The sequence below is a fragment of the Symphalangus syndactylus genome, chromosome 17, assembly GCF_028878055.3.
Source record: "Symphalangus syndactylus isolate Jambi chromosome 17, NHGRI_mSymSyn1-v2.1_pri, whole genome shotgun sequence".
Lineage (NCBI taxonomy): Eukaryota > Metazoa > Chordata > Mammalia > Primates > Hylobatidae > Symphalangus > Symphalangus syndactylus.
Window position 1 is genome coordinate 75242904 of NC_072439.2, and position 27015 is coordinate 75269918.

The window sequence follows — 27015 nt, forward strand, 5'->3', positions numbered from 1 at the left end:
TTCTCTAGTTTACTAGGCCCAGTTTGTGTTTCAAGCCCTCAAAGTGTGATTAGAGCGCGTGGGAAAACAAAGTCCTGAAATTCCTTGTGTTGACTCTTTCTCTGGAGCCTGTCGGAAATGCTAGGGGTAATCTTGAGGTCATTGAATTTCAGAGCATTTAGGTAAGCAACACTGAGGCCTGTGTAATGACTCTTAGGTCTTGCTCTGTGACCACAGGCTTACAGGAGCTATCACTTGCTTTGCTGAATGAACACTAAAAGTCCCAAATGAGTAAGAGATTGTCTAAGAATACACACACACGCACAATCATATTCCTTTGAAGGAAATAAATTTTAAATGTTTTTCTAAAAGCAGCGTATCTTAGGAAGAGTGAGGCTTCTTCTAGATCGATAGTTATTAAAGAAACAAATACAATTGCTTTGAAATCACCGAGTTGCCTCAAATTGGCATTTTAGCTACTAACTGCCGTTGGGGAAATTTTTGTAGACAAAAAAAAATAGAATCCAGAGGAGACAGAAGCACAGAAGATTCAGTCTTTAAACATAAAACAAAGAAACATCAGATGCTGTATTCAAGTAGTCATATACTATTCATGTTAATTGCAGTTCAGCCTTCTTTAACTACTACAGTAGCCAGTTATCTAAAGGGGCAGAAAAAAAAAAAAAGGTGAGGAGAGGGGATGGGAAAAAAAGTGAGATCCCTGCAATATCGCCTCGAGCCACTAGGGGTATCTTTGTACCATTTTTCATCCTGCACCGATTTGGAGTAGAAACCTATATTAGGGTAAAACCAGGGTCCTCGGCATTTTTTTTTTTTTTTTTTTTTTTTTTTTTTTTGCGAGGAGTGCACCCAGAATCCAAAAAAGATTTTTTTAAAAAGAAAGAAAGAAAGAAACCAGAGTTTTTTTTTCAGTCACCCAAACAGGGCTATGAAATTGTTCTTCTGGACATCAGCACCGGGAATTCATTTTTGAGGTCAATTTCCAATCGAGATAAATCTATTGGATTAGTAGGATTATCTGATTGCAGCCGAAAGAATTAACGTTGTTTGATCATTTGTATTTCTTGCCTGATGGTCGGATTTACATGGAGGTGGCTTTGGGTCCCCAGGATTCTGGATCGTGGTTGCATCTGGAGAGAAAAAAGGATCAATCGACACGTTTTGGAAGTGTCCGTGGGTGAATAAAAAAGGAGGGGGGGTGCAAAACTGGGGTTGCGGATGCTTAAAGCAAAAAAAGAGAAAAGGAAGCGTCTTGAATCCTGAAACAAGAATTACCGGGTGCTCGAGATTTCAAAAAAGCGTCTAGAAACTGGTAAATACTTGGACCATTTCAGCTTGAATTTGACGGCGAAGCGTTGTAGAAACCGTCTCCTTAAATCATTGCAAAGGGACCGGGGAAAGATGAGGGGGCTCCCTCTGTGGATTTATCTTGCTGAGGGTAAGTTTGTGGCTCTTTTATTGGGAGGGGGCTACCAGGGTTTTGTGCCACTGCGCGGAAGGTGATGCGGACGCGGTGCCTGTGAAATGGAGAGAGAAAGGGGAATGTAAAACCACCTCGCGCATCCCCGGGGGGATCGCTAGGGAGCTACCTAGATCGAGCTAAAAACCGTATTTTTGTGGCGTCGGTGGGGGAGCCAAGCAGCTCTCCAAGCTCTCAACTTTGCATTGAAAATCTCTCAGTTGGGAGATGCTTCCCAGATCCAGTGCTTTCTCCTAGCAATACTTTAAGGAGAGGAGGCAGCGGTGCCTTGGAAAACCTGCATGTAGAGTGGAAAAGCCCAAATAAAAATCGCTGGTGCTTCGCCGCCGTTTCGGCGGCTGTCGTGGCTTCTAGGGGGATGTTTTGCAGGGAGAATTGGCTGTTTTCATGCTGTCTCCTCCCCCACCCCTCTCTTCCTACCCCTTCCCGCTTCCCGCTTCCCGCTTTTCTCAACCGGCCACTAAAGGGTTACAGGGTCACTGCACCGGATAGAGACAGTAGAAGTGGGTGGCTGGCCACACATGTTGTCTTGTAATTCACTTGCACGACTTTCCATAATACAAGTCCGAGGTAACTTTCTTCGAGTTGGAGCAGCCCAGGAAGACGTTGCAGGCTTTTTGCCGAGGGCCCAGGCCAGCGAGTGCGCCAGGCAGACGGCTGCATTTCTGATGCATCCCTGCCCTGCCTGCCTCGCCACTTACTGGCTTTTCTTTCCGACTGAGCGGTGCGCGCGCGTTCCCAGACATTTTCTTGCAGCTGAATTCAGGGATTTTTTCTTTTTTAAAGAATTTTATAGCTCCCAAGAAAAACTCATCTTTATTTGCAGAAGGAAATCAATTTCAGCAGCTATAATTAATCATTCAAATCAGTGAATATGAATTGACTCAGGCAACTAAAAGTTGCTTTGGAACCCAGAAAAGCATATTATTCTGAAGTAATTTTGGAGTCCACGTAGCTTCAGAACAATTGCATACAAAGAACTGATTTATTTGAGGGATGTATATAAATGTGTTCAGTAGCTTAACGAATCTGAGACTTCAACATCACAATTTTAGTTGGCTTTTTTTTTTAAGCCAATTCGTTAAATTTTAAACTTGTAGACATTCAAATGCTTTGGAATAAAATGGAGATAGATAAAAGATAAAACATACGTTTTGTATGTTCTATAGAAGAAAAGTGTTACCTTTTTTCAAGGATTTCTGGTTTACAGATTATGAAGTGTATGCAGATACCTTTGTGGTTTTACCACTGAAGTCTGTTGTGTGTGAACTCATCAAAAGGCAACTCTTCAATGTCATCTGAAGCACACACATTCTCTAGTACTTTTTTTCAGGAATTCCAGATACATGCGACATTCTGACTATTAAAAGATTAGTCTAACCAAACTTTCTTCCTGGATTTGTGCACACACAAATGTGTATTTCTGAAATCTAATTTTGAAGCATGCATGTGAGATTTGTTTTTTAAAGATGAAATAGCAAAGTATAAAACTTTTGTCTCCCAGGAATTCTAAAGTGGAAACGGTAGATATTTCATATTTCAGTAGACATTGTGTAAGCCTATTTAGAGATTATAGAAATAACAATAAATAGTTCCTACAAACCCAATTGTTAGTTTTAAGGCGATATCTGAGAAGCTAGGTTAGTGTCTTTTTACTCTGCTATAAGTCACGTGGTTCATGTGCAGGCTGAAAGTAGAAGAATGGATGTTCTGTGTATTGGCACAGTCTAGCCACTGATCCTAGCCACACTGTCTAATAGTATTTAAAATATTTTCAAAGTTTAAACGGATTTTAAAAAGACAGCCAGCAAATATCATTAAGTGGTCATAGCAAATAAGTAATGAAGGTGAGTGGTAGGTGGGTTGGAATTTCTCTTTTTAAGCTAATAGAGAATATGGCTGTTGATATAAAAATAGATGGATAATTTGAAACGTGAAAAAGAAGGTCCTTTTAAAATTGATTTGCATATTCCAAAACCATTAAATCAGTAGTCATTGCATGTGCCATAGTGTTAAAATGGAAGACTTAACTGAACGTGCCTTTGTAGTGCCTGGAAAATATATTTCTGTCAGAATAAACAATACTTTCTACTCCCCTATTATATTCTCTTTCGTCAGTTAAAATGAAAAGGGAGAAAGTGATCTACTCTTTGTTATAATCTACTTGGAGGGGCTGTATCCTTTGTTTCTACAAGCAGTACATACACAAAACTTTGATAAACATTGTAGGTAGTAAATCCACTTTGGAAAGCCAATAACAGTGGAAATAAGCATGTACAAAACTACACACCAAAAATTTTTAAAAAGCTGTGGCCAGTAAATGAAGAGCAAGGTACCCAGTTAGATAAATGCTCTCCCTAATAGAGTGGATGGTTCTAAGAACTATTGAAAAACCTGAGGAATTCACTTAGAAAATTAATTCCATTTAGCTCTATCTTACCCAATATATGTTTTTGGTCCTAATTATTAAAAAGAACATGGTAGCCTTGATGAGTTGTGAATTTTCTATCAGAGTAACACAAAATGTGGTAGTTTGGGGTAAAGAGATGGAAGCTGTCAATTAGCCCTGGAAATCTGCAAGCACAGTTTGTGATATAAGTGACAAGAAATAACATTGGATTCCCCTAAGCTTATCACTATGGAAAAACTGATGTTGCATTCACTGGAGTTTTGCTTAACAGCTGCACCTGTCCCTCAAAAACCTTTTATGTGTTGCAACTGGCCTAACATTCAGGAAAAGCTAACACATTTGCTATAGATTATTTCTATGATTTTGAGATGATTAACTACATTAAATGTTGTTTTACATTAAAAAGAAGTTAGCAACACACTCTTAATTAGAAGCAAAGTGATAAGGGCAATTATTTTTAAATGACTTGTTGAAATTTAACACATGACACTTCCAAGTGCAAATCTTGCATCTCTTTTGCTTTATTGAGAAATAAAAAAGAACAAAAACCAACTTTCAATTAATTTAAAATTCAAGTTTTTGACATATTGAATTTGCCAAGCATTGAAAAATATCAGATTTGTGAACACTCATGATGAGTCTAAGGTTTTTATTGCTTTTTAAGAGATAATTTAAAACATCATGAGGTAGCTAACCATATAATCCTGTGGGATAGCAACATTCTGTTTCTAAGAAAATGATTTCTAAGAAAAATGATTCCTTAATAGTAACACATTTGCTGGTTACTTTTGTTCTATAATGAAATAATGTTGATAATATCAAATATTACTATGTTGGTATAAAATGATCTGAATAATCTCTGCCTTCAAGAGTCATCCCCCAAACAAAGTAAAATCAAACAAACAAAAATCCCCACAGCCATTTGGTAGCTAACCTGTGTGATAGAGAATGACTGTCAACTCGAAGCTTAAGTGAAGTCAGGGAAAACTAGTGAATCATTCCAGGCATTTGAAATTATTAGACATTAAACTTTTGGGGGATTTTTATATGAATTCTTTTTATAACAGTCAGTATAATCTCTTCTTTGCCTATTTCCGTTGCATGTAAGAGAAATTCTAGTCAATGGCAAAAAGCTTTACTGCTGCCATTACTGCAGACTTTATAGATCAGAGATGTGTCAGCATGTTAGCTTTAGCAGTAATGCCTTTTTTGTGTGAAACCTTATGGGCCTTGCAGGCACTCTCTCATCCTGACACTCATAAAACGTTCAAGTCACCATATTTATTATTTAATTTTCTTCCTATATGTAGCAACACAGCACTTCAATACATGAACGTGTAGTCAAAAAAATGACAGGCAATTGTGGATGGGACTAATGAGTTTTAATAATACACATATTAGGGACTGCTAAAGGAAGTTTAATTAAGAAAAACAAGTTGAGCATGAAATTCATTTTGGAACAAATGCAAGTTAAGTTACTACTACAGATGTAAATTCAAAAACCACAGTGATATATCATAGGAAATTAAGTTCCAGCCTGAGACTAGACCTAACTAATGCAGTTGACATCTTAGGACTTAGCTTTAAGTGGACAAACTTTGATTTGACTTATGAAACAGAAGAATATGTACTTTTTTCACTTTCTCCTGGTTTGTATAGAAATTTTAGTTTAGGATTTTCACTGCGTATCCAGCCACACTTTACGTACATAGTATTAGTTCACTTGTGACAGGCCACACAGTAACTTTTTCTTTTTCTGTAGCCTACTTTTCTAATGCTACATATGCCTACAATTAGAGCTACCTGCTGAGGCCCATGCTATCTCTTTGGAGGTGCTGTAGGTGGTGCTTCATTAATAGAACTGCATAGTCATCAACTTTCCTCTACCTATAATTCTGTTTATGTTTTGCATAATTTAGAAAATAAATAGACTAATGTGTTTGCTTGCTTACTTTTATTTATTTATTTATTTGATGGAGGCAGTGAGTGTGGAGGAAAAGCAGAAGTTGGGGAAGAGATTGAATATTGGGCAAATATTTTCTTAGAATATTATTTTCTTATATTTTGCCTGTATTGAAATAACACAGGCACTTTCTATAAAGAGTAAATAGTCAGGCAATGATATGAGGGTCCTATTGTATACATATGGTTCTCAACAAATGCCTATTGGGAAACATCCAGTTGATATACTATTTTTTATAACAATGTTTGTCATCAGTTTTTTGTAACCATAATGATTCTTTTTTCTTCCCTGACACACCCAATGAATGGTGGCTCTACAGGAGAAGAAAAGAGGTTACTTGTAATGTTTGAAAATGAATTGAAAATTGTCATTGCTTTTTAAAAAATAGTCACAATGAGTACTCTCATATTGTCATATGGAATACTTTCTATGCTTGGAAGATCAACAAGTTCAAACATGTAATCAAGTAATATTGATTTGATAAAATCCAAGTTGAGATTATCATTAGTATAAGTTTTTTTCCATATGACAACCACCACTTCTATGGCAGAACTGACCAGAAAAAGTGATTACAGCATAGAACGTTGTGAATATTGTGAATGGTTGTCACAGTATTCACACCTTGAAAATAAAACTTGAGCAATTTAATAGTTAACTATAGAGCTAAAAGGAATAAAAGTTTACTTCAGCAACCATTATGTTTCAAGTCAGTGCGTCTGTCATTTCTAATTTAAATCTGTATTACTTACTGCCCAACACTTTACACACAAGTGACAGTGTTATCTATTCTTTTTCTTATGGGTAGAAAAAGTCACCAGTTTCATTACCTGGTAACTGTGCCAAGTGTTCTAATACATATGTTACTATAAGATTGATGCCAAAAGTCCCTGTTATTTTATGCCATGGTCTTTAATAACAACATCTAAGAAGGAAAGTGGTTTTTGTTTTGAAGGAATACTGTACTAGTAGTCTATATAACCTCCACCATAGTAGGGGATTTTTGTCTTGTTTGTTTGGAGCTGAGTGTATTTCTCTTCTTCACCTAGAACAGTACCTGGTACATAACTAGAGATCAATAAACGTTTATTGAATGAATGAATGAGAATCGACTTGTGTTCTAGCCTTGGATGTTAGTAACTAAACATGTAACCTCTTTATGTAATGAATACCTGGGATCTTCATTTTTGCTTTTTAAAAAATGTATAATCAGTAGTTATTTGAATTGACAAATAATTTTAAATAAGGTACAAAATTCCAAAGGGAGGAAGGATTCTATTCAAAAATTGAATATTGGTTAGAGACAAATAGTAATTGAAGCTTTTTAGTGATTTCATATGGAGTTTATATACTTTACTTTGATAAATTATTTGATCAAGACTTACAAGTGTAGTAGGATTATTTATATTGTTATAATTTACTGAAGGTACATAAGAGCTATTTTCTTCAATGAAGAAAATGTGATATCTCAGGGAACGTTGGAATTACTAAAAGTTATTTCAAACAGGTAGAGCATGAACAATAAGACAATAAGATTTAAAATATAACTGTTTGGGATTTTCGTCATTACTTAAGATCTTTTTCCATTTTGTAAAACTTTATAATCCCATTCTCCCTATTATAAAATTTGAATTTAAATGGTGACTTTATTTGGCAACCTATATTCCATGTGTATATTAAATTCTTGTTAATACTGTATTCATTAATATATTGATATCCTATTTGTGTTACACAAATGGCCCGTGAACAGGGCATTATTTTGAATTTTGTTATTGTTATTTGTAGTAATGCAACTTTTATATGAAGGGAGAAAATGATGTGGATATATAAAGAAGATTGCTAGTGTGATATTCTTTCTCCTTTGGATCACTGGTTGAGCTCTAAGCCAGGTCAGGAGTGACAGGAAACCATTATTGCTGTTTGGTGCCTTATGTGAAAGGCATTGGTGGTCTTAGTCCTGTTCCTAGTAGACAGCTACTCCTTAAACAATAGTCACTATAGTGTTTGCCAATTCCAGCAAAAGCCTGGGACTGAATGGACATAAAGGTTTACCTACCCTCTGTCTGCTGATCATCCTCCAAGGGGTCAAGATTGACACACCCTGGCCCAGGGCCATACTCAAACTTAGCACTGCCTCTGCCAAAGTCGTGGCTATTCTCTGGTAACAAGGGATTTTTTTAACTGGACTTTAATTAAGCAAGGAACCAGGAATGGTAATTTTCCACTCTTCCCAGGCATCAGCAACTCACTACAAACAAAAATAAGCTTAAAGAATGAGTTGAGAATGTAGCAGTCTTCTTAGGTTATGCTAGCTTCTCTATAAAGATACTAGCAGGCGTAATTAAGTTGCTTCTGGAAGCAATGACTTGTGACCCAAAAGTGGCCCCTTCCAGACAAAAGCATCAACTTAATATCAAGGGAAGTAATCAGCTCTACCAGGCTGTCTCTTCTGAGGTCTTGAGTGATTATTCGTTTTCTTCTGTGGGATCACAGGGTCATCAATTGGTTTTAAAAATGTATCCTGTGGTATTTTACATATACATTAAAACTGTTGCCCATGACTTTTGAATAACATTCTGTCTCATTGATTTTTGCCCCTCTTGCCCCCTTCACCTTCCTGTTCATTCGGAAGTCAGGCTTCCGAAGTAGATTCTAGATTTAACAATTAACATTTGGAGATTACACCTGAAAATAGTTTCAGAATAAATAGAAAGTAAAGCTTATATAGTTAATGTTAAATTTTTTTCAGCCTTCCTTCTCTTCAGAATAACAAAATAAAGAAGAAGCTATCTAATATTTAGCCATTAGTTGTAATGATGGTTATAGCAGAAATACTCAGTTGTGTAATGCAGAAGACAATGCTGTCACCTTAATCTTTTTCTCTTTTTGTTGTCAGAAAAGCTATTATGGCATCTTAGAATCTTATTGTATTTTCTTTTTTGCCACACAATAATGGAATTAGCTGCCAGTCTGTACGGATATCTATGCACACTCCTACATGATGAGAAATTTCCATTGTACTGTAATTTGTTTCCACCTCTTCTATGTTTCATCTCCGCTGGCTGCAAGTTTAATTAAGCTAATGCCTTCACAGAGGTCAAGCATCACAGATGGATAAATAAAATCTGAGGGTTGTGTTAATTGATGAAAAATAGTATAATGAATTAGTGGGTCATTCATTCAAGAAATATTTTCTGAGGACTTACAATGTAATGCATTGTTCTGGGGATGGTTGTTAAAAACTAACAATTCAAAAGACACAACCTCTACTCTCAAAGTGTAAGGGTAATCTGATCATGTCATTTGTATGATTATAATGATTCTAATTATACTTTGGATAAGATCTCACACCCCTAAAATGGCCAGCAAATTGAGTTGTCACATCCTTTCTCCTCTCCAGTCTGATGGGCTACCCTTCTCTTAGTTCACAGTGATTTCTTTGGAAAGCCCCAATCTCCACAGCATTTGGGTTTCCTGTTACTTCTGGCACATTCTATACCCTGGTTTTCAATTGCCAACTCCTACTCAATCTCAGACCCCAGTTTCCAGATTAATTCTTCAGGAAGATCATCATTCCCACTCCATATTCTTAAATCTCCCCTCAAAATACCCTGCATTATCCTTCTTGGTATAGTATTTATTACTAGATAGCTCTCTGTGTAATTGACTTACTTAAAGTCTGTCTTCCCCCATTGAACTTCAGTCGTTTTAAAACAATTATTTTCGATTCAAGGGTACATGTGCAGATTTGTTATATAGGTAAACTCGTGTTATGGGGGTTTGTTGTACAGGTTATATCATTACCCAGGTACTAAGCCTATTACCCAATAGTTACTTTTTTGTCTTCATGAATATTAGCACTATTCCTCTCCTGTTCATGTTGTCCTCTCCAATGCCTAGTACTATTTGCCAAATATAGGAATGAAGATGAAAACAGATTACAAATTACTGTGGAAAAAAGTACTGTGTGTTTAGTTGCAAAAAATGTAATAAGTGTTTTGAGAGATAAGAGAAGGGAGTATTTTTATGACTTGAAGGACTAGGGAAGGAAGTCTTATTGACTTCTGAGCCAGGCCTTGAAAGGTACTAGCTGTGGTCCTTCCAGGAGAAAACTGATGGGGAGAGTATTCTCCAGGAGGAACAATCTCGGTGAACAAGTTGGGCCCAATTAACTGAGCGCTGCTTCCAGTGCTGTGCTGTATTAGTCTGTTTTCATGCTGCTACAAAACACACCCAAGACTGGGAAGAAAAAGAGGTTTAATTGGACTTAGAGTTCCACATGGCTGGGGAGGCCTCAGAATCATGGCGGGAGACGAAAGGCACTTCTTACATGGTGGCGGCAAGAGAAAATGAGGAAGATGCAAAAGCGGAAACCCCTGATAAAACCATCAGATCTCATGAGACTTACTCACTACCATGAGAACAGGATGGTTGAAATCACCCCCATGATTCAAATTATCTCCCACTGGGTCCCCCCCACAACATGTGGGAATTATGAGAGTACAATTCAAGATGAGAGTTGGGTGGGGACATAGAGCCATACCATGTCATTCTGCCCCTGGCCCCTCCAAATCTCATGTCCTCACATTTCAAAACCAATCATGCCTTCCCAACAGTCCCCAAAAATCTTAACTCATTCCATAATTAACCCAAAAGCCCATAGTCCAAAGTCTTATCTGAGGAAAGGCAAGCCCCTTCCAGCTAAGTCTGTAAAATCAAAAGCAAGCTAGTTACTTCCTAGATTCAAAGAAGGTACAGGTAATGGGTAGATACAGCTATTCCAAATGGGAGAAATTGGCCAAAACAGAGGGGCTACAGGCCCCATGAAAGTCCAAAATCCAGCAGGGCACTCAAATCTTAAAGCTCCAAAATAATGTCCTTTGACTCCAGGTCTCACATCCAGGTCACACTGATGCGAGGGGTGGGTTCCCCTGGTCTTGGGCAGCTCTACCCCTGTGGCTTTGCAGGGTCCAGCCTCCCTCCCGGCTGCTTTTATGGACTGGCATTAAGTGTCTGTGGCTTTTTCAGGTGAATGGTGCAAGCTGTTGGTGGACCTACCATTCTGGGGTCCAGAGGAAGGTGGCCCTCTTCTCACAGATCCACTAGGTGTTTCCCCAGTAGGGACTCTGTGTTGCGGCTCTGATCCCATATTTTCCTTCCACACTGCCCTAGCAGAGGTTTTCCATGAGCGCCCCGCTGCTGCGGCAAACTTCTGCCTGGGCATCCAGGCATTTCCATACATCTTCTGAAATCTAGGTGGAGGTTCCCAAACCTCAGTTCTTCACTTCTGTGCACCCACAGGCTCAACACCATGTGGAAGCTGCCACAGCTTGGGGCTTGCACCCTCTGAAGTCATAGGCTGAGCTGTACCTTGGCCCCTTTTAGTCATGGCTGGAGCAGCTGGGAGGCAGAGAACCAAGTCTGTAGATTGCACACAGCACATGGACCCTGAGCCTGGTCCACAAAACCATATTTTCCTCCTAGGCCTCCAAGCCTGTGATGGGAGGGGCTGCTGTGAAGACCTTAGACATGCCCTGGAGACATTTTAACCATTTTCCTGGGGATTAACATTTGGCTTCTGGTTACTTATGCAAATTTCTGTAGTTGGCTTGAATTTCTCCTCAGAAAATGGGTTTTTCTTTTCTATGGCATTGTCAGACTGCAAATTTTCTGAACTTTTATGCTCTGCTTCCCTTAAAAAACGGGATGCCTTTAACAGCTCCCAAATCACCTCTTGAATGCTTTGCTGCTTAGAAATTTCTTCCATCAGATACCCTAAATCATCTCTCTCAAGTTCAAAGTTCCACAAATCTCCAGGGCAGAAGCAAAATGCCACCAGTGTCTTTGCTAAAACATAAGAAGAGTCACCTTTTCTCCAGTTCCCAACAAGTTTCTCATCTCCATCTGAGACCACCTGAGCCTAGATTTTATTGTCCGTATCATTATCAGTATTTTTGTCAAAATCATTCAACAAGTCTCTAGGAAGTTCCAAACTTTCCCACGTTTTTCGGTCTTCTTCTGAGCCCTCCAGATTGTTTCAACCTCTGCCCGTTACCCAGTTCCAAAGCTACTTCCACATTTTTGGGTATCTTTTCAGCAGTGCCCCACTCTACTGGTACCATTTTATTGTGTTAGTTCATTTTCATGTTGCTGATAAAGACATATCCGAGACTGGGAAGAAAAAGGGGTTTAACTGGACTTACAGTTCCACACTGCTGGGGAGGCCTCAGAATCATTGCAGGAGGCAAAAGGCACTTCTTACGTGGTGGTGGCAAGAGAAAATGAGGAAGATGCAAAAGCAGAAACCCCTGATAAGACAGTCAGATCTCATAAGACTTAATTCACTACCATGAGAACAGTATGTGGGAAACCGCCCCCATGATTCAAATGATCTCCCACTGGGTCTGTCCCACAGCACGGGGGAATTATGGGAGTTCAATTCAAGATGAGATTTGGGTGGGTACACACAGCCAAACCACATCATATGTGTTACCTTCCATTAGTATTGTTTATTCACAAAATTAGTTTGCTATCAGGTATAATGTCTACCATGTACTCATGTTTTACTCCTTGTTATTTAAAAAAATACTTTATTGGTAATTTTTTTCTCCAATTAATGTTAAGTTTTAGTTGGCCTTTTCTCATTAACATTCTATTTTCTCTCTCTCTTTTTTTTTTTGTTATTGGAGAGGTACATTTAGTGTGGAAGTAGCCCAAGGGGAAAGGGAACAAATAGAACCATTTATATGCTCTGCAGAGAAATGGGGAATATCATGCAACTCTGGAAAACTATTGAGGGCTGCCCACAATTTCTCCCAGAAGGAGGTTCTGGGCAAAATTAAGAAGGAGGCAGCGTTTGTCTTTACAGAGTGTTAATTCTTCTGCCTTATCTCTTTCTATTTCTTGAAGCTTGCTGCATCCATAAAATGTGCTCTTGTTTTATTGAAGGATGTTACTGTGGCATTGTGTTTCTGACTTCAATTTAATTATCTGTTACAAGAAGACGATAATGATCTCTACCTCATGGTACTTAGAGACAATAAAGGAGATGATGCAGTTAGCTCAATGTTTAGCCCCAGTACTTACTCATATGGTGCTTATCATTAATCCAGTTATTATTAAATGATGCTCATGGCAGAATAAACTTGTCACCGCTAGTTCTCAATAGCCTTATGTTAATATGGCCATGACGTGGGTCCTGGCATCCCTTGGTACTTCTCCATTATCAAGATCTTGAACTTTGATATTCTCATCTCAGAGTAAACCCTTTTTGGCCTTGGTTTTAATTGTCTTATATTTTTCCCCTTTGTGTCCTTCTGGTACTGCTTAAGTCTATATTTAGATTTAGTTGATCTGTTCAACATTAGGATTACCATTTCTTGTAACCTTTGCTCTTTGCTGTTCTACCATTCTTTCCTTCCTTATCCCCAACCCTGACTTCTATCATTTATTCTCTTCCCCAGGCTATTGAATGTTGCTGGAAAAAAGGTTCATTACCACACTCTTTGGAGTTGCTGCAAATTATGACTATTAACTAACCCCAGCAAGCGGATGAGCAGCCTTTTTATTTTCCTTCTGTTGATATTCTGCATGTTTCATTCTCCTCAGTTCCTCAACCTGAGCATAGGACTTTATTGAATTGGTCTCACTGAGGTACAGAGCACAAACTCCTGTGTCACAAAGGTTCAGGGTATGTTCTTTGGAGTTAGGCAGTCTTGGGTTTGTTTCTTGGATCTGCCTTTTCCTGGCATTGTGGCCTTCAGAGAGTTATCTGACCACTTTCACCCACGTTTTTCTCACCTCAAATAAGAGGGCTTGGCTTATAAATCTGTTGTGAAGACTAAGTGACATGAACTATGTAAAACGTTTTGGACAGTGATTGGCAAGTAGAGGGTGACCTACAATAGTAGCTGTTTCTGTTGCCATTTGCACATAATTGTGGATGAATCCAGCTGATATTTCAAAGTGAACATGGAATTAAGTTTCTCTCTGGTTTCTTTTACACCAATTCATTCACAAAGGTAATGATTCCCACACCTTTGCACCTAGTCTGTACGTTTGATAACCAAACCATATTTTTGCTAAAAGGTGAAAAATGTATACATATATGCATATATGTTACTTTTTAGTAAAAAATATGGTTTGGTTATCAAAAATTTATGTGGGAATATACATATATATATATATTTAATAAATATTTCTATCACCAGATTGCAAAACATACACAAAAATAGGCACTAAGAAAATGAGAAAGATAAAATTAACAGTATTTTAAAATGTCTTATAAATACTGATGACTTCATTGCATTATTCACTAATATCAAGGCACAGAGATTTTTAGGGCACAGTTCACAGCTAATAAAATGGGCATTAATTCACACTTCAAGTTATCTTCTTGAGGTTTTCAAATATTTTTTCTGATTTGTTGTTATATCTGATTAGATGGCCATTATTTTTAATCTTGTGATATAGCTGAAGAAGAGCTTGTCCTAAAAGTAGAAATTTCGTTTTGCCTTTTTACAGTTCTTTATTTATGATTGTATTTCTAGTACTCCCTTTCGTTGATATTTGATAAAAAGTTAATCCAGTAGTTTGTTTTTTAAGGGTTACTTTAATTACAACTTGATACAAATATGTAAATTTATTTATCCAATGATGTAAACTCTAATGCATCACTGCACATTGAAAATGAACAATTAACAATAACAAAATGCTACTGGTGGTTAACCAACTGCACTACAGACCAATCTACCTTCTCAAGAAGACTGCAAGTGCTATATGCGTCAATAGCCTTGTGATGACACTGCTGTTACGTCATATATTCATATTAGCAAACTTTAATTGCTTTCTGTTTTTGTTTTACATAAAAAATGGCAAATAGAAGTTCAACCATTTAGTTCCCTTATGTAATCATCTTGTGATGGGGTATGAACATGCTGCTTTAGAGATCTCTGTCCCAAAATACTGCCGGTTTAATTTTCTTGTGAATGAATTTGATAATACTTTCCTTCTGCTAGGAATGTGTAATGGCTTTTCATCATCTAGAGAATAAAATCCTAACTCTTTAGCCTCTTAACGAAGGGCTTGCTTGATTTGGCTCTCACCTGCCATTTCAATCTTATCCAATGCTCATCCTCATTTACTCTGTCTTCTGGGCAAACTAGACTGTGCCTTCCTCAAAAAAGCCTTTTACTTTTCTTTCGGTCATAAGTCAGGCTTCCAAAGGAAAAAATAAGACTTTGAGATGAAGGTTTGTCTACAAGAAGTTTCCTGGGATGTGCCATTGGGAACAATTCCTGTAACGGAGTAGGAGAATCTCAACCAACTCCTCCCTCTGCCCATTTTCATGGGGAGCTTTGGGGCTCCTCGGATTATTCTGTATTGAGAAAAGGAAGCCAGGCCTTTGTATACCGGCAGGAACCTGTCATTAAAATGTGAGCTGCCCTCAGGAAGGGTGAGCAGCACAGTGTCTACTGAACATTCTTTCTGCTGTGGGATCCCTTCTGTGACCATCAGTGTTTGTCCAAATCATATTCATTCTTTTAAGCCCATCTCAAATTTCCCTTGATTCATGAACTCGTTTCTAATTTACTAACTGGAGGTAGACTTGTCTCTTCTTTTGAAGCCTAATATCATTTTGTAAAATTGTGTTCATTTGTTTATTCATCCCATTTTAAGTACTTACTATGTGAGTTAATTACATATTAGTTACTTTAAGTATTCATTTACTGAAAGGCGTCAAACAGTTTATACTCATTGGACAGCTTTATTACAGGCAAAGAATACAGTATGGCAACAGCAGAAGAAGGATGTGCATTAAACTGAGTTTAAAAATCTCAGACTCTGGCTTCTTTGTTCTCCCACTCCTGAGTCATGAAGAATATCCTTTTGTCTCTAGGTCTTTAACCACCACTAGTGTATATGAAACATTTTGCTACAGGAAACCCAGTATCTGTCAGTGGTCAGGTTCTCTTACAGTGAACTGATCAGGTAGATATATTCCAAGTATATTGCTAGCCTTGGTCATCAAGTTTCATCACACTCTACTGAAGCCAGATATTATTAAATTGCGTTATTTGTTAAATTAGTATTACTAAGTCCATTTTTATATCCATTTATTATTACCATATATAGTTGACAAGCTAGTGTGGCCTGACTTCAAACCACCCACAGACCTATAAGTGCAAAACATTATTTGTCTTTAGTTAGTATAGTTGATCTTCATTATTCCTGGTTTCTGTATTTGCGAACTTGTCTATTCACTAAAATGTACTTGTAATCCTAAAATCAACACGTACAGCACGTTTACAGTGATTCCACAGACATGAGCAAAGCAGCAAAACTTTGTCACCCTATGAGCATCTTGCCAGCTGAAGTCAAACAAGGCATTGCTCTGCCTTCTTGTTTCAACTTTATGAACACAGGTTGGAGATAGTAGAGGCCGTGCAGTGCAGTGCAAGATGCTTCATCTTTGGGATCAATTGGGGGCATTTTAATCCCATCTCTAGCACCTGTTAGTGAGGCGGCCTCAGGCACTTAATGCTTTAGAACCTCAGTTTTTCTTTCATAAAATAAAACAGAATCTACTAGTTGCAAGCATTAAGGATTATAACCTATAATCTATGTGAGATTTGTGTATCTATATATGTGGGTATATCCATGTACGTGTGTGCACACACACACACATACATACATACACATATACATGTGTATGTCTTTAAAAACAAAAGGTCTGTGTTCCCTAATTTAGTGTTCATCATGACTTTATAGAACATAACTACCATGAATAACAAGGATCCACTGTATATTGTATAGCATTGGTTAAGAGTCACCATCAAGCCAGGGAGCTGTAATGGTAAGCATGCTGTCCAATCCAGACCAACTGAGATTTATCCATGCTTGCACTATATAACAAATTTTCATATAGATTTTATGAGGGTCATAAAGATATTTTTTAAAACACACATGCAAAGTCTTGCCCCAGGTAAGAAATTTAGTAGGGAGGAGTTGAGTTCAACAAGAAAACAAAGAAACGCAAACAAGAAAACAAAGCAAAGTAGAAATAAAAGGTTAATTTTTTTTTTTTTTTTTTTTTAGAAAAAGATATGTAAAAGGTACGTAAAGTTAGAAGTCAGATATTTCCTGCTAGGTTCCGCTCCCACATTCATCATGTATTTATTGAACACATGTCACATTTCATCTTGCATTAGAGTAATTTTTTTTAGATTACTTATTCCTTTACAATGTCGTAAGCTACTTGGGAGTAAAGAGTAGATTGTACATGTCTTTCAATTCTCCTTAACTTTCAGTGCAATAGCTTGCACATTGTAAATATCTAGTTTGTTGAGTGAATGAAAGATTGGATGAATGTGGCCACCCACTGTAATTATCTAACGTCCCATACAGTTCTCCCTACTCGTTTTTCTGAGTTTCTCAGAAACAAACTAGTTGAGGGACCAGCTTTTGATGAATTAATGTAAGGGAGAAAATGTATTACCATTTATGATGTGCTTTTAATTATTATTTATTTTTATTTTATTCTTTTAATGGGACTATATATGCTTTAAGTCAAAAAGAGGAATAATGGGGAAATTTTTGAGCTAGTATCCCTATTAACTTCAAAGTCAGATGAAGCTAGTCCTATGTGTGGATTGATAGGCTAATCTATGGGTAATATCTGATTTGGTCTACCGAGTAAGAGTTTTCTGGCTTTCTTATTTTAATGTATTCTGAAATACTTCAAACATACAAAAGAATACAGAGAAATCAAATACTAAGGTTTTGTCAAACTTGCTGTAGTTTGTTGCTGGCCTTTTAGGGCCTTACCACAGGTTATCCGTCTTAGGTGTCAATTAAATAATTGGCCCAGTTAATTGATTAGTTGCTAGAATGAGCCTTATTCTCTTTCCTTTTTACTCAGAGATGACAGCTATCCTGTTACTATGTATTTATGTATTTGAGAATAATATATAATATTCTTTTACATACTTTAAGCTTTATTTAAATAGTATTTACTGTACCTAATTTTCTGTGACTTGTTTTGCCAAAAATTTTGAGATTTATGTATGTTGATATTTTGGGTTTAGGTCCTTTATTTTCACTAATGTATAGAATTTGAATTTGTGAATACATCATAATTAATTTATCAATATCTATTGATGGACATTTAGGTTGTCATAGTTTGGGGTTTTTTTGGTCACTAATAAATGATCAAATTATTACACAAATCATTGTTTTAACGTGATTTTGTGTAATGACGTAAGAGAATCCTATCGCTACATTCAATAGAGTAAAACTGGTAAAATATGTATAAAAAATAGCAAAATAAAATATTAACTTCCAATAAGAATAGGGCAGACCATTTTTTAATTTCTCTGTCCTATGAAATTATCAGAATATTTTACTGAGACTTCATCTTCTGAAGAAACATAAAATATTTTTACAATTCAATTTTAAATACACTAGGATCAATTTCTTAAAAAGTGATAATTGTGAATTGAGGGACTGTATCATGTGTGGTGATCATAAGGATGGCCTTTAAATCAGATAGCACTGGGCTCCTGAATCTGCTACTAATCAGCTAAGAGACCCTGGCCAAGGTAAAAATTAACCTCTTCAAGTCTGAGTTCCTCATGAGTAAGAAGGGGATAACTGTTGAATCCACTTCATAGGGTTGTAAATGGACATAAATACATGAAAACGGAGGATTTTTTAATATACTAAGGAAGCATCAATAAATAGGGGGAAAATTGTCAACAAATTTGAGACTTTCTATGTAGGCATATATTTTTTTAATTTTAGTACTTTAAATAAGCCATATTTTTACATTGGACTTGGATGACTGCTATTATTACAGTAGCAACTTCTGAAAATTTGGGGGGATCAATACTATAGTTCTCCAAACATACAACATGTAAAATGGGATATTTTTGTAACCTCAAGAGCTAAACATCATTCAAATTTGAAAATCCATCATGGCATGCAGAATTCCAATCCTGTGCAATTTGCGTTAAAGTAGCACATCAGTGGGAAACAGGGGCTTCTTTATCCTTAACACAGGGATTTCTAAGTACAAAAAAAGCAGTGTTATTTTGTTAATAACAAAGCAAGTATTTGATATCAGTTGTGCGAAGAAAAACTTTTGGAAATTGCTGTAGAGTACTTGAAAATTAGGTTGAATAAAACATGACGATGGACTTTTAAGACCTCACCACAGGTTCTCTGAGTTAGGTGTCAAAACAGTGCATTTTTAACACCAAAAGGAACTTGCAAAGACTCATTCATGCTGTGGCCCACTATGATGCTGCACAAGAATAAGCATTATATACACTTTACAGAAATGGGTTTGTGTAGCTGAATCTTCGATAAATGCTAGAGTTCTGGAACAGGAATTGGATTGTTCTAAGCCTGTCTTTTGTATATTAATGTGCTTTCACAGCAAAGGTATGTGAATTAACACAGACTAAAGTATCTTCAAGGAAAGAGATTTATCTCCTTATAGCCTCTGTGATGGATTGTTCAGAGCTAAAGACACACTAGGCCAGAACCAAATCTCCTGCTGCCCTATATAGTTTTTACAATCTCCTTTTAAGTAGCACAAAGTCAGGGCAGTCTCACTGCCAGACCAACACTTCTTTAGGTATCTTCCCATAATACATAGTATAGAACCATCTCTAATACAAATCAACACTTTATTTTCAAAGTAAGCACTTGAAAAGGTTGCTTGAACAAGAAAAGACACATTTTTTGAGCTGTACGTTATTTGACAGTTAACATCACATTACTCCATGGATTGCATTGCACTGAATGTTATATTATAGTCTGATGCAGTTTAAGTTGAACTGTGTAAACAGTGATAGATGTTTGATTAGTGTTAATATGCAAGACGCCGTGATTAGGTATGATTGTTTTTTTAATCACCACACTCTCTTTTTGTAATCTTCCTTTGATCTCTAACAGACAGAAAAAAACTATAATTTAAAATATATTGACTTTGACTCATAAATTAATTTTTGCATTGCAAATTTATTGATATCTATAATATATAGCAAGATGGTAAAATAACTTGTCTGCAAAAAAAGATGTAAACTTCTATCTCTTTTACAAATTGTATCTAATGCCATTTTCTCTTTTAAATTCTTGAATCTTAATTTCAAATAGGAAACCTATAAGCAAAATTTTATGAAAACATTTGAGATACAGCAAGGAAGTGAGGTAGTTTCATCTGAATAATCACAGCTGAACTCATATTAATTTTCTTGTCCTCATATTATCTTCCTTTTTTTGATAAGCATAGGATTGGGAACCACCTTTTTGTTTGTTTTCCAATGCATACAATCATTCTTACAGGTTTGTGTCTGTTCTGCTAGTTTACTGCCAGTTTCTTAAAATATTTTCTGCTATTGGGTTTTAAAACTGAAACAGATTAATCTTCTATTGCTTGAAGTGATTGAAGACTATTAATAAAGTATAAATTTCACACCTAACATTCAGTATTTTTAAATACTTTACTGTGACATGTTTCTAAAACTGTGTATTTTAATAAAGACTGCTTCCACGTAAATGTATATAAAGTCAGCAGATGCATTTCTCAATAATCTTATAATCAGTTAGTTTACTTGTCATCTCACTTCAATCCATGATTTTCCTATGGTAACATTTAACTTACCTGATGCTAGTCATTATTAATGTATTTCTGTAGATTGTAAAACATCTAGTTATCACACTGCCTATGTTAGCTTGTTCCAGCTCATGATTTATTTTCATTTTTTTCTAGGATATAGACCTGCAGCTAACTGGATTTGATTTATAAGAGAGAAATCTGCAGTCAATGCCCACTCTTGCCACACTGCTAATATGGAAAACAGAATGTTCAATAGGATATAGTCTGATAAATAGTGATGATTGAAGATGCTGCTCCAATACATGTGAAATCAATGGGAGATATCTGCTGTCTGAAGATCTTTCAGAGCTTTTCTCGACAAGCTCCCCTGTAACAAATCGGAGGTATATTCTACCATTATACAGTCTTTCTCAAGTGGATATAAATACGTTTGCCTCACTGTAACCAGGCAACTAGACAACTAATGTGGGACCATGGCACTGCCCAGATGCGTGTGGCCAAATTATGTTTGGAGAGCAGTGATGGCATGCTTGGTACACCGGGGATTGGGTGCCCCATTGACTCTCTGTATGTTGGGATGTTTGCTTCAGGCTGGCCATGTGCTATCACAAAAATTGGATGATGTGGACCCATTGGTGACTACCAACTTTGGAAAGATAAGAGGGTTTAAGAAGGAACTCAATAATGAAATTTTGGGGCCTGTTGTTCAATTTCTTGGGGTTCCATATGCAGCCCCACCAACAGGGGAACGTCGTTTTCAGCCTCCAGAACCACCATCTCCCTGGTCAGATATCAGAAATGCCACTCAATTTGCTCCTGTGTGTCCCCAGAATATCATTGATGGCAGACTGCCAGAAGTCATGCTTCCTGTGTGGTTTACTAATAACTTGGATGTGGTTTCGTCATATGTGCAAGACCAGAGTGAAGACTGCCTATATTTAAATATATATGTCCCAACCGAGGATGGTGAGTTTATTGCAGGAAAAACAGGGAGATATATTTATATATTTTTTCTATTCTAAGTTCTAACAATATTAATTCATGTGTACTGGTAGTATGCATGGCTTTTCCTGTTGGCATGTAGACATATTTTACATGCGTGCATGGTGCTCTTTTTGTTTATGTGTGTCAGTGTATCTGTACTTATTTTTTTCCTGTGCTTACTCATTTTCTTTCCTCCACAGCACGTATATTTAGGTAGAAATGGGTTTCTAATTTCCATTTCCTACCAAATGACTTCTGAGAAGATGCATCAACATTTCCTCATTGCATGTGCAGGCTCAACGAATTGGGGATCTTTCGCACTCAGTAAATGCAGGAGCGTATTGAGTTAGATAGTGGTGTTGCATGTTCCGGCGGTCTGTGATGGAGCGCCATGTTATTTTCTAGTCTTCTATTCATTTTTCAGTAAAAAGAATATCCAAGGAATGTGCCAGAAAGCCCGGCAAGAAAATATGTAGAAAAGGAGGTATGTATAAAAGTGGAAATTAAAAATGGGGGAAAAGCTTGCAGAGGACGAACAAGATACTCTCCCTAAGGATGATTTGCTGATGCTGGGAAGTAAATGGTTAGGTGATATTTGGAATCTGATGAAGGCTGTCAAGGAATATAAAGGTGTTGAAGGAGAGCTCTAGCTGAGTAGATTACATTGGCAAAGCTCATTGGTTGTGCCTTGTGTTCTGGTGCCGGTAGCATCGGCAAGAGTTGAATCTTTGCTTTGAGTTTGTGTTTAGTGGAATATGTACTTAGGCTACTATGATACCTGCAAGGAACCCAAACAGTGCTGTCTTACTAACTGGTAACTCTGATCTCTGAACTCTTTTCTACAGATATATATTTGTGTTCCTCTTAAAATTTGATCACTCAATCACAAATCTAGTTTTTTTTGTTTATTCTCAGCATTCCTTCTGAATACTCTATGGACTTTCTCATCCTAAGGGTAAATTTTCCATAATTATTGAGCAATTATTATTATTAAGGTAATAGTGGTTTTTTCTCTTAGTCTTTTCATTTTCAGTCACTTTTCCAGAGGAGAATGAGATTTTGCAGATTTGATACTAAATATTTACAGTCTTAAAATTACTTTAACATTTTTATATTTACGTTAAACAATTTAAAACATAGAGAAGTGCATGATTCAGAAGCTACAATTAAATCAACCTTCAAATCATCCTCTAGCCAGACTGAGCAAATGTAGACACTGACAGCTGCAAGCTTGCATCTGAATGTAGCTTGTCCACACTCCACTTTTATATAACATTCAGTAAATCACTCATAGGAGAGTATGCTTTTCTATGGCAGTAGATCATCTAAGTGTTATTTTGACCTTATTCATAACTTTGTAGAATTTCCAATCTTCATACAGAAGTCATATTAATATTCTAATGCTGCACATTCTCTCTATGCACTTCTAATATCCTGGCTGGACCAAGTCAGATTTCATTATAGCATCCTTGTGGGGCAGGGAATGTCTAAACTGTTCTGTTTTACTGGGATTGCATTTATATGGAAGACACTTTATAAATAACAAAATTCATAACTCAGTGCAGAAGTATTTGCATTAAATTGAGGGTTTTTTTGTTTACTTTGTCTTCGCTCTTATTTCTTGGGTAATACTGGTAGAGTGGGATTTTATTGATGTTATGAATTGGGTTAAAAGCACACTATACTTAAGAAGATGGATATGGAGGCAACAAGCGTGTTTTAAATGACTTTAAAAAGTCTCTTTTTTTCTGCAAATGAAAATAACTGCAGTAATTTACATACCTTCAACTAATGTACAATACTGCAATAGTTATTATTATGCAGCTTATCAAGCATGTGTAATTAGCTAAGTGACTTTCGCCTCCTATTACAAAGATGTTGATTCACAAAGTCATAAATAAAGATGCTATTGAAGAATGCATAAATAGAGCATAATAAATAAAAATATGTATGATGAAGAAAAAGATAAGAGCACCAAAAGGTAAGCTAGTGAGTGAGAAAGTGACCTTTCTTCTCATACAACTTGAGAGGATAAAAGATTTATTAGAAAATTCTTTTTCATTGTTCTTTGTATTGTTGGTTCCATTTGCTTTAGTAAGAGAGTTGGCAAAGAGATGTGTGGGCAATGCTATTTACCTTCACAAACTCTGAACTAATTAATAATTAGAATGAGGACAACATCTATCAATGTCCACTTGAGCCTGTATGGTTTACAGTTTAAATCTATTGTGCTTATTCATACTATTAACTATGCATTCTAAAAATCATTTTGGCTTGGGACTTTAATATATCCTATTATTATTATTAAATACATTCTGCTCATTTATTAGCTGTTTGTACATTATCCTAAAGTCTAAATACCAAAAATTTTTAATGTAATTTTATTATATACATAGTATTTTTAAAATAAACAAAAACTAAAGTTTAGAGTTTAGCTTTTAACTAGAGGAGTAGAAATCATCTTTCTGAACTTTTACCTGTTTTTTTTTTTATTATTTTTCTACCATGAAGGAGCTATTTTGGTTATTTCAAGATACCATATTTTTGGGAGTCAAGAAATTATTAGTCACTTTATATCTGTTTATATATATACTAATATATACTGCATGTGGACTGTGAGATTTTCAGTAGAATGCCAGGAGTATATAAATGATGGTTTAGGTACTGTGAGAATAGTTGCTTTGCCAGGACTTTATGAATGATGGTTCATTCATAAATGAGAATGGCTGCTTTGCGTTTTATCTAGATGCCATTAAAATCCTGTCTTGTTATTATTTATTCTTTTATTATGTATGGATCACCTGCAGAGACAGATGGACTTCCATCCCTGAGCCAAGTACTCTATAATCTGTGCATATTGTATTCATGCAAAACTATTTCCTAATTGCCAATTACAAGCCACATACTATTCATGTCAGTCCTCTTCCCATAGAACTTATAATCAAACGACTTTACAAAGAGCAAAGCATTTTCTGTGCTTTGGTGTGTATAAAAGAAAAGAAATCTTATCCCTCCTCCAAGAGATGTTGTTCTATAATTTTTAAATAGAGCATTTACAATATTTTCCTGCAATTTAAGAAAAAAGCTCATTTTTATCAATAGGCTGCCTTTCATTTTAAAACAGGTCCCAGTTGTACTTTTTAATCTGTTTTTTAATATTTCCCATGATAGTTTTAGCCATATGTTAATTACCCTCTAGATATTTCTTCAGAGTTTTATCCTTACAAAATGGAAAAGAAGAATGAATTCTTAAAATGAGATGATTTTCAACACTTGAACAAACAGGCAGATAACATGATAGAAACTGGGGTTTGGTTGTGGAGAACAGACACCTGGTTTTATATATTAGGTGTTTTGCATAATTTATCCATTTAATCATCATAGCAACATTAGGAGAAAAGTATATTACTCTCTCTGCTTTTTAATTTTAAACTTTTTATCTCTATTTTACAAGTAAGAAGGTAGACTCTGAAAAGTTAGGTATTCCAACCTTACCACTGACTGCTAGTTAGTGGTAGAGGCAGATTTGGCCTTAATTCTTTTTTACATTAGATAGATTTCCGTTATGTTAAATTACCTTCTGTGATGATTTCCATAGCAGAGACTTATATCTATCCATCCTTCCTCTCTTTTTTCCTTCATTCTTTTACACGTTCAAATATGTAATGAGTTCTTTTTATTCTACCACTTGACCATATTTTAGACAGACTTCATGCTCACCTTAATTGAATTGAATCAAGCTAATGTTAGCAGCCAATTTCCAAAAATATATTCAGTAATCATTTAGTGAATACTTTAAACCTCAATTACTTTTGCACCAATCTAATAATATCACGTGCTTCTTACTGTCCAGATTAAGATCCCCACATATTCCTCCTGGCTGCTATCAAGGAGTTGCTTTAACTTGCTTAAGTTTCCCTCTGTTTCTTTAGGTCGCTCTCCTGTGAGAGTTGCTAACAAACAAGCAAGTGGTCAAATATTAGGCAGTAAACATGAGAAGGAGAAACAAAGGACCCAGAGACAATTCACAAACACATTGTCTGGCTCATGGATTCTCCAGAGTTGTGGAGTCTTGTGTTACTCCAGCACTTTTACTATTATTTGCATAGCTGTTCTAAGATGGATACAGAACTATTTTTCATTCCTGCACTTGTGAGACATTAACTTGCTTTTTTATTGACCCCAATTTGTATTGTGCAGAAGATTAAAATCTTTGTATATGACTCTGGTACAGTCATTTACTCTGAGCATTTTGTTCTTGATTTTCAAAAGTGTTTTACTTTTACATGCTCTGGTTCATAGTCTTTACCTGAGATAATATTGAATTCTTTCAAGAGCCTTTTCCACAGATTTTTGGTTTGTCTGGTTGTCTGTTTAACATAGGGACTGATTTTTTCCTAATTTAATGTGTATAACAATGACTCCTAGTACTGTCAAGGTTTTTAAGACTCTAAAAGGGATTATATTCCAGAATGTTCTTCTTTCTTGCTTATACATTTCTCACTCATTTACTTATTCATTTGACAAATATTTATTGAGTACTTACTCTGTGCTGACTATTACTCTAGGTACAGAGTAAATAAAAGAAGATAAAAACCTTTCCTGCTTCTGTGAAGCTTACAACCTAGTGGTAGAGACAGTTTGTAAATGATGAACACAATAAAAACTAAATTAAAAAGATGTGAGAAGGTGAGAAATTGAAACAGAGTATGAAAGACCAAGAGTGCTGGTATGGAGAGTGAAAATAGTTAAAAATAAAATGAGGACTACCTCATTTGAGCAAAGATCTGAAGGAGATAAAGTGAGTATCTAGAGAAAGATATTTAAGGAACAATTAGGAATATAGCAGATCTGGAAAGGGAGAGAAGAGAGAGAGACAATGAGATTCAGAATAATCCGACTTGATATTTTTAAAAAGTCACTCTGGCGGATGTACTGAGAGTAGGTTGGGGTGGAGCCAAGATGGCCGAATAGGAACAGCTCCAGTCTACAGCTCCCAGCGTGAGCGACGCGGAAGACGGGTGATTTCTGCATTTCCATATGAGGTACCGGATTCATCTCACTAGGGAGAGTAGGTTGTAGGAGAGCATGGAGAAATGGGGAGAGTAAGAGGAGGCTTCAGGTAAGACTTGGTCATGGTCCAGGCTCAAACCAGGGTAGTAACCACGGAAGTGATAGATTCTTCATATATTTTAAAGATCACGTTCCTTGATCAATTTGCTGTGGGCTGTGAAAGAAAAGAAGAAGTCAAAGAAGATTACTAAGTTTTGGATCTGAATACCTGGAAGAATAGATTTGCCATCAATTAAGATGGAAAAGAAGAAGGGTTTGGGGAGAAGCAGAGGACAAAAAATAAGTTTAGTTTTGGACATGTTTAATTTGAGGTGACCCTTAGACATTCAAGTAAAGACATCAAAAAGCCAGTTTCTTGAACCAACATCTTGAATTAAGGTAGAGAGAAAGGTCTATGTAGAGATATAAATTTGGCAGTCACTCTAATATAGAAGGTAAAGATTTCAAGCCATGACCTTGAGAGAGAATAAAAGGAAGTGAATGAA

At 36.3% G+C, this 27015-nt stretch overlaps 1 protein-coding gene across 5 annotated transcripts in view; it reads left to right on the forward strand.

Annotated features, from left to right (window-relative positions):
* The first annotated feature begins 844 nt into the window (after window positions 1-844).
* NLGN1 (neuroligin 1) overlaps window positions 845-27015 on the forward strand; it is a 728070-nt gene continuing 701899 nt past the window's right edge. For 3 of the 5 annotated variants that reach the window (XM_063621693.1, XM_063621694.1, XM_063621696.1), the window contains exons 1-2: window positions 845-1438; window positions 20627-21439. In XM_063621693.1, coding sequence (XP_063477763.1) covers window positions 20947-21439 — 493 coding nt within the window. In that variant the 5' untranslated portion in view covers window positions 845-1438; window positions 20627-20946. Of the gene's footprint in view, window positions 1439-20626; window positions 21440-21881; window positions 21942-27015 lie in introns of all 5 variants that reach the window. The other 2 variants (XM_063621691.1, XM_063621692.1) reach the window with 1 other exon arrangement.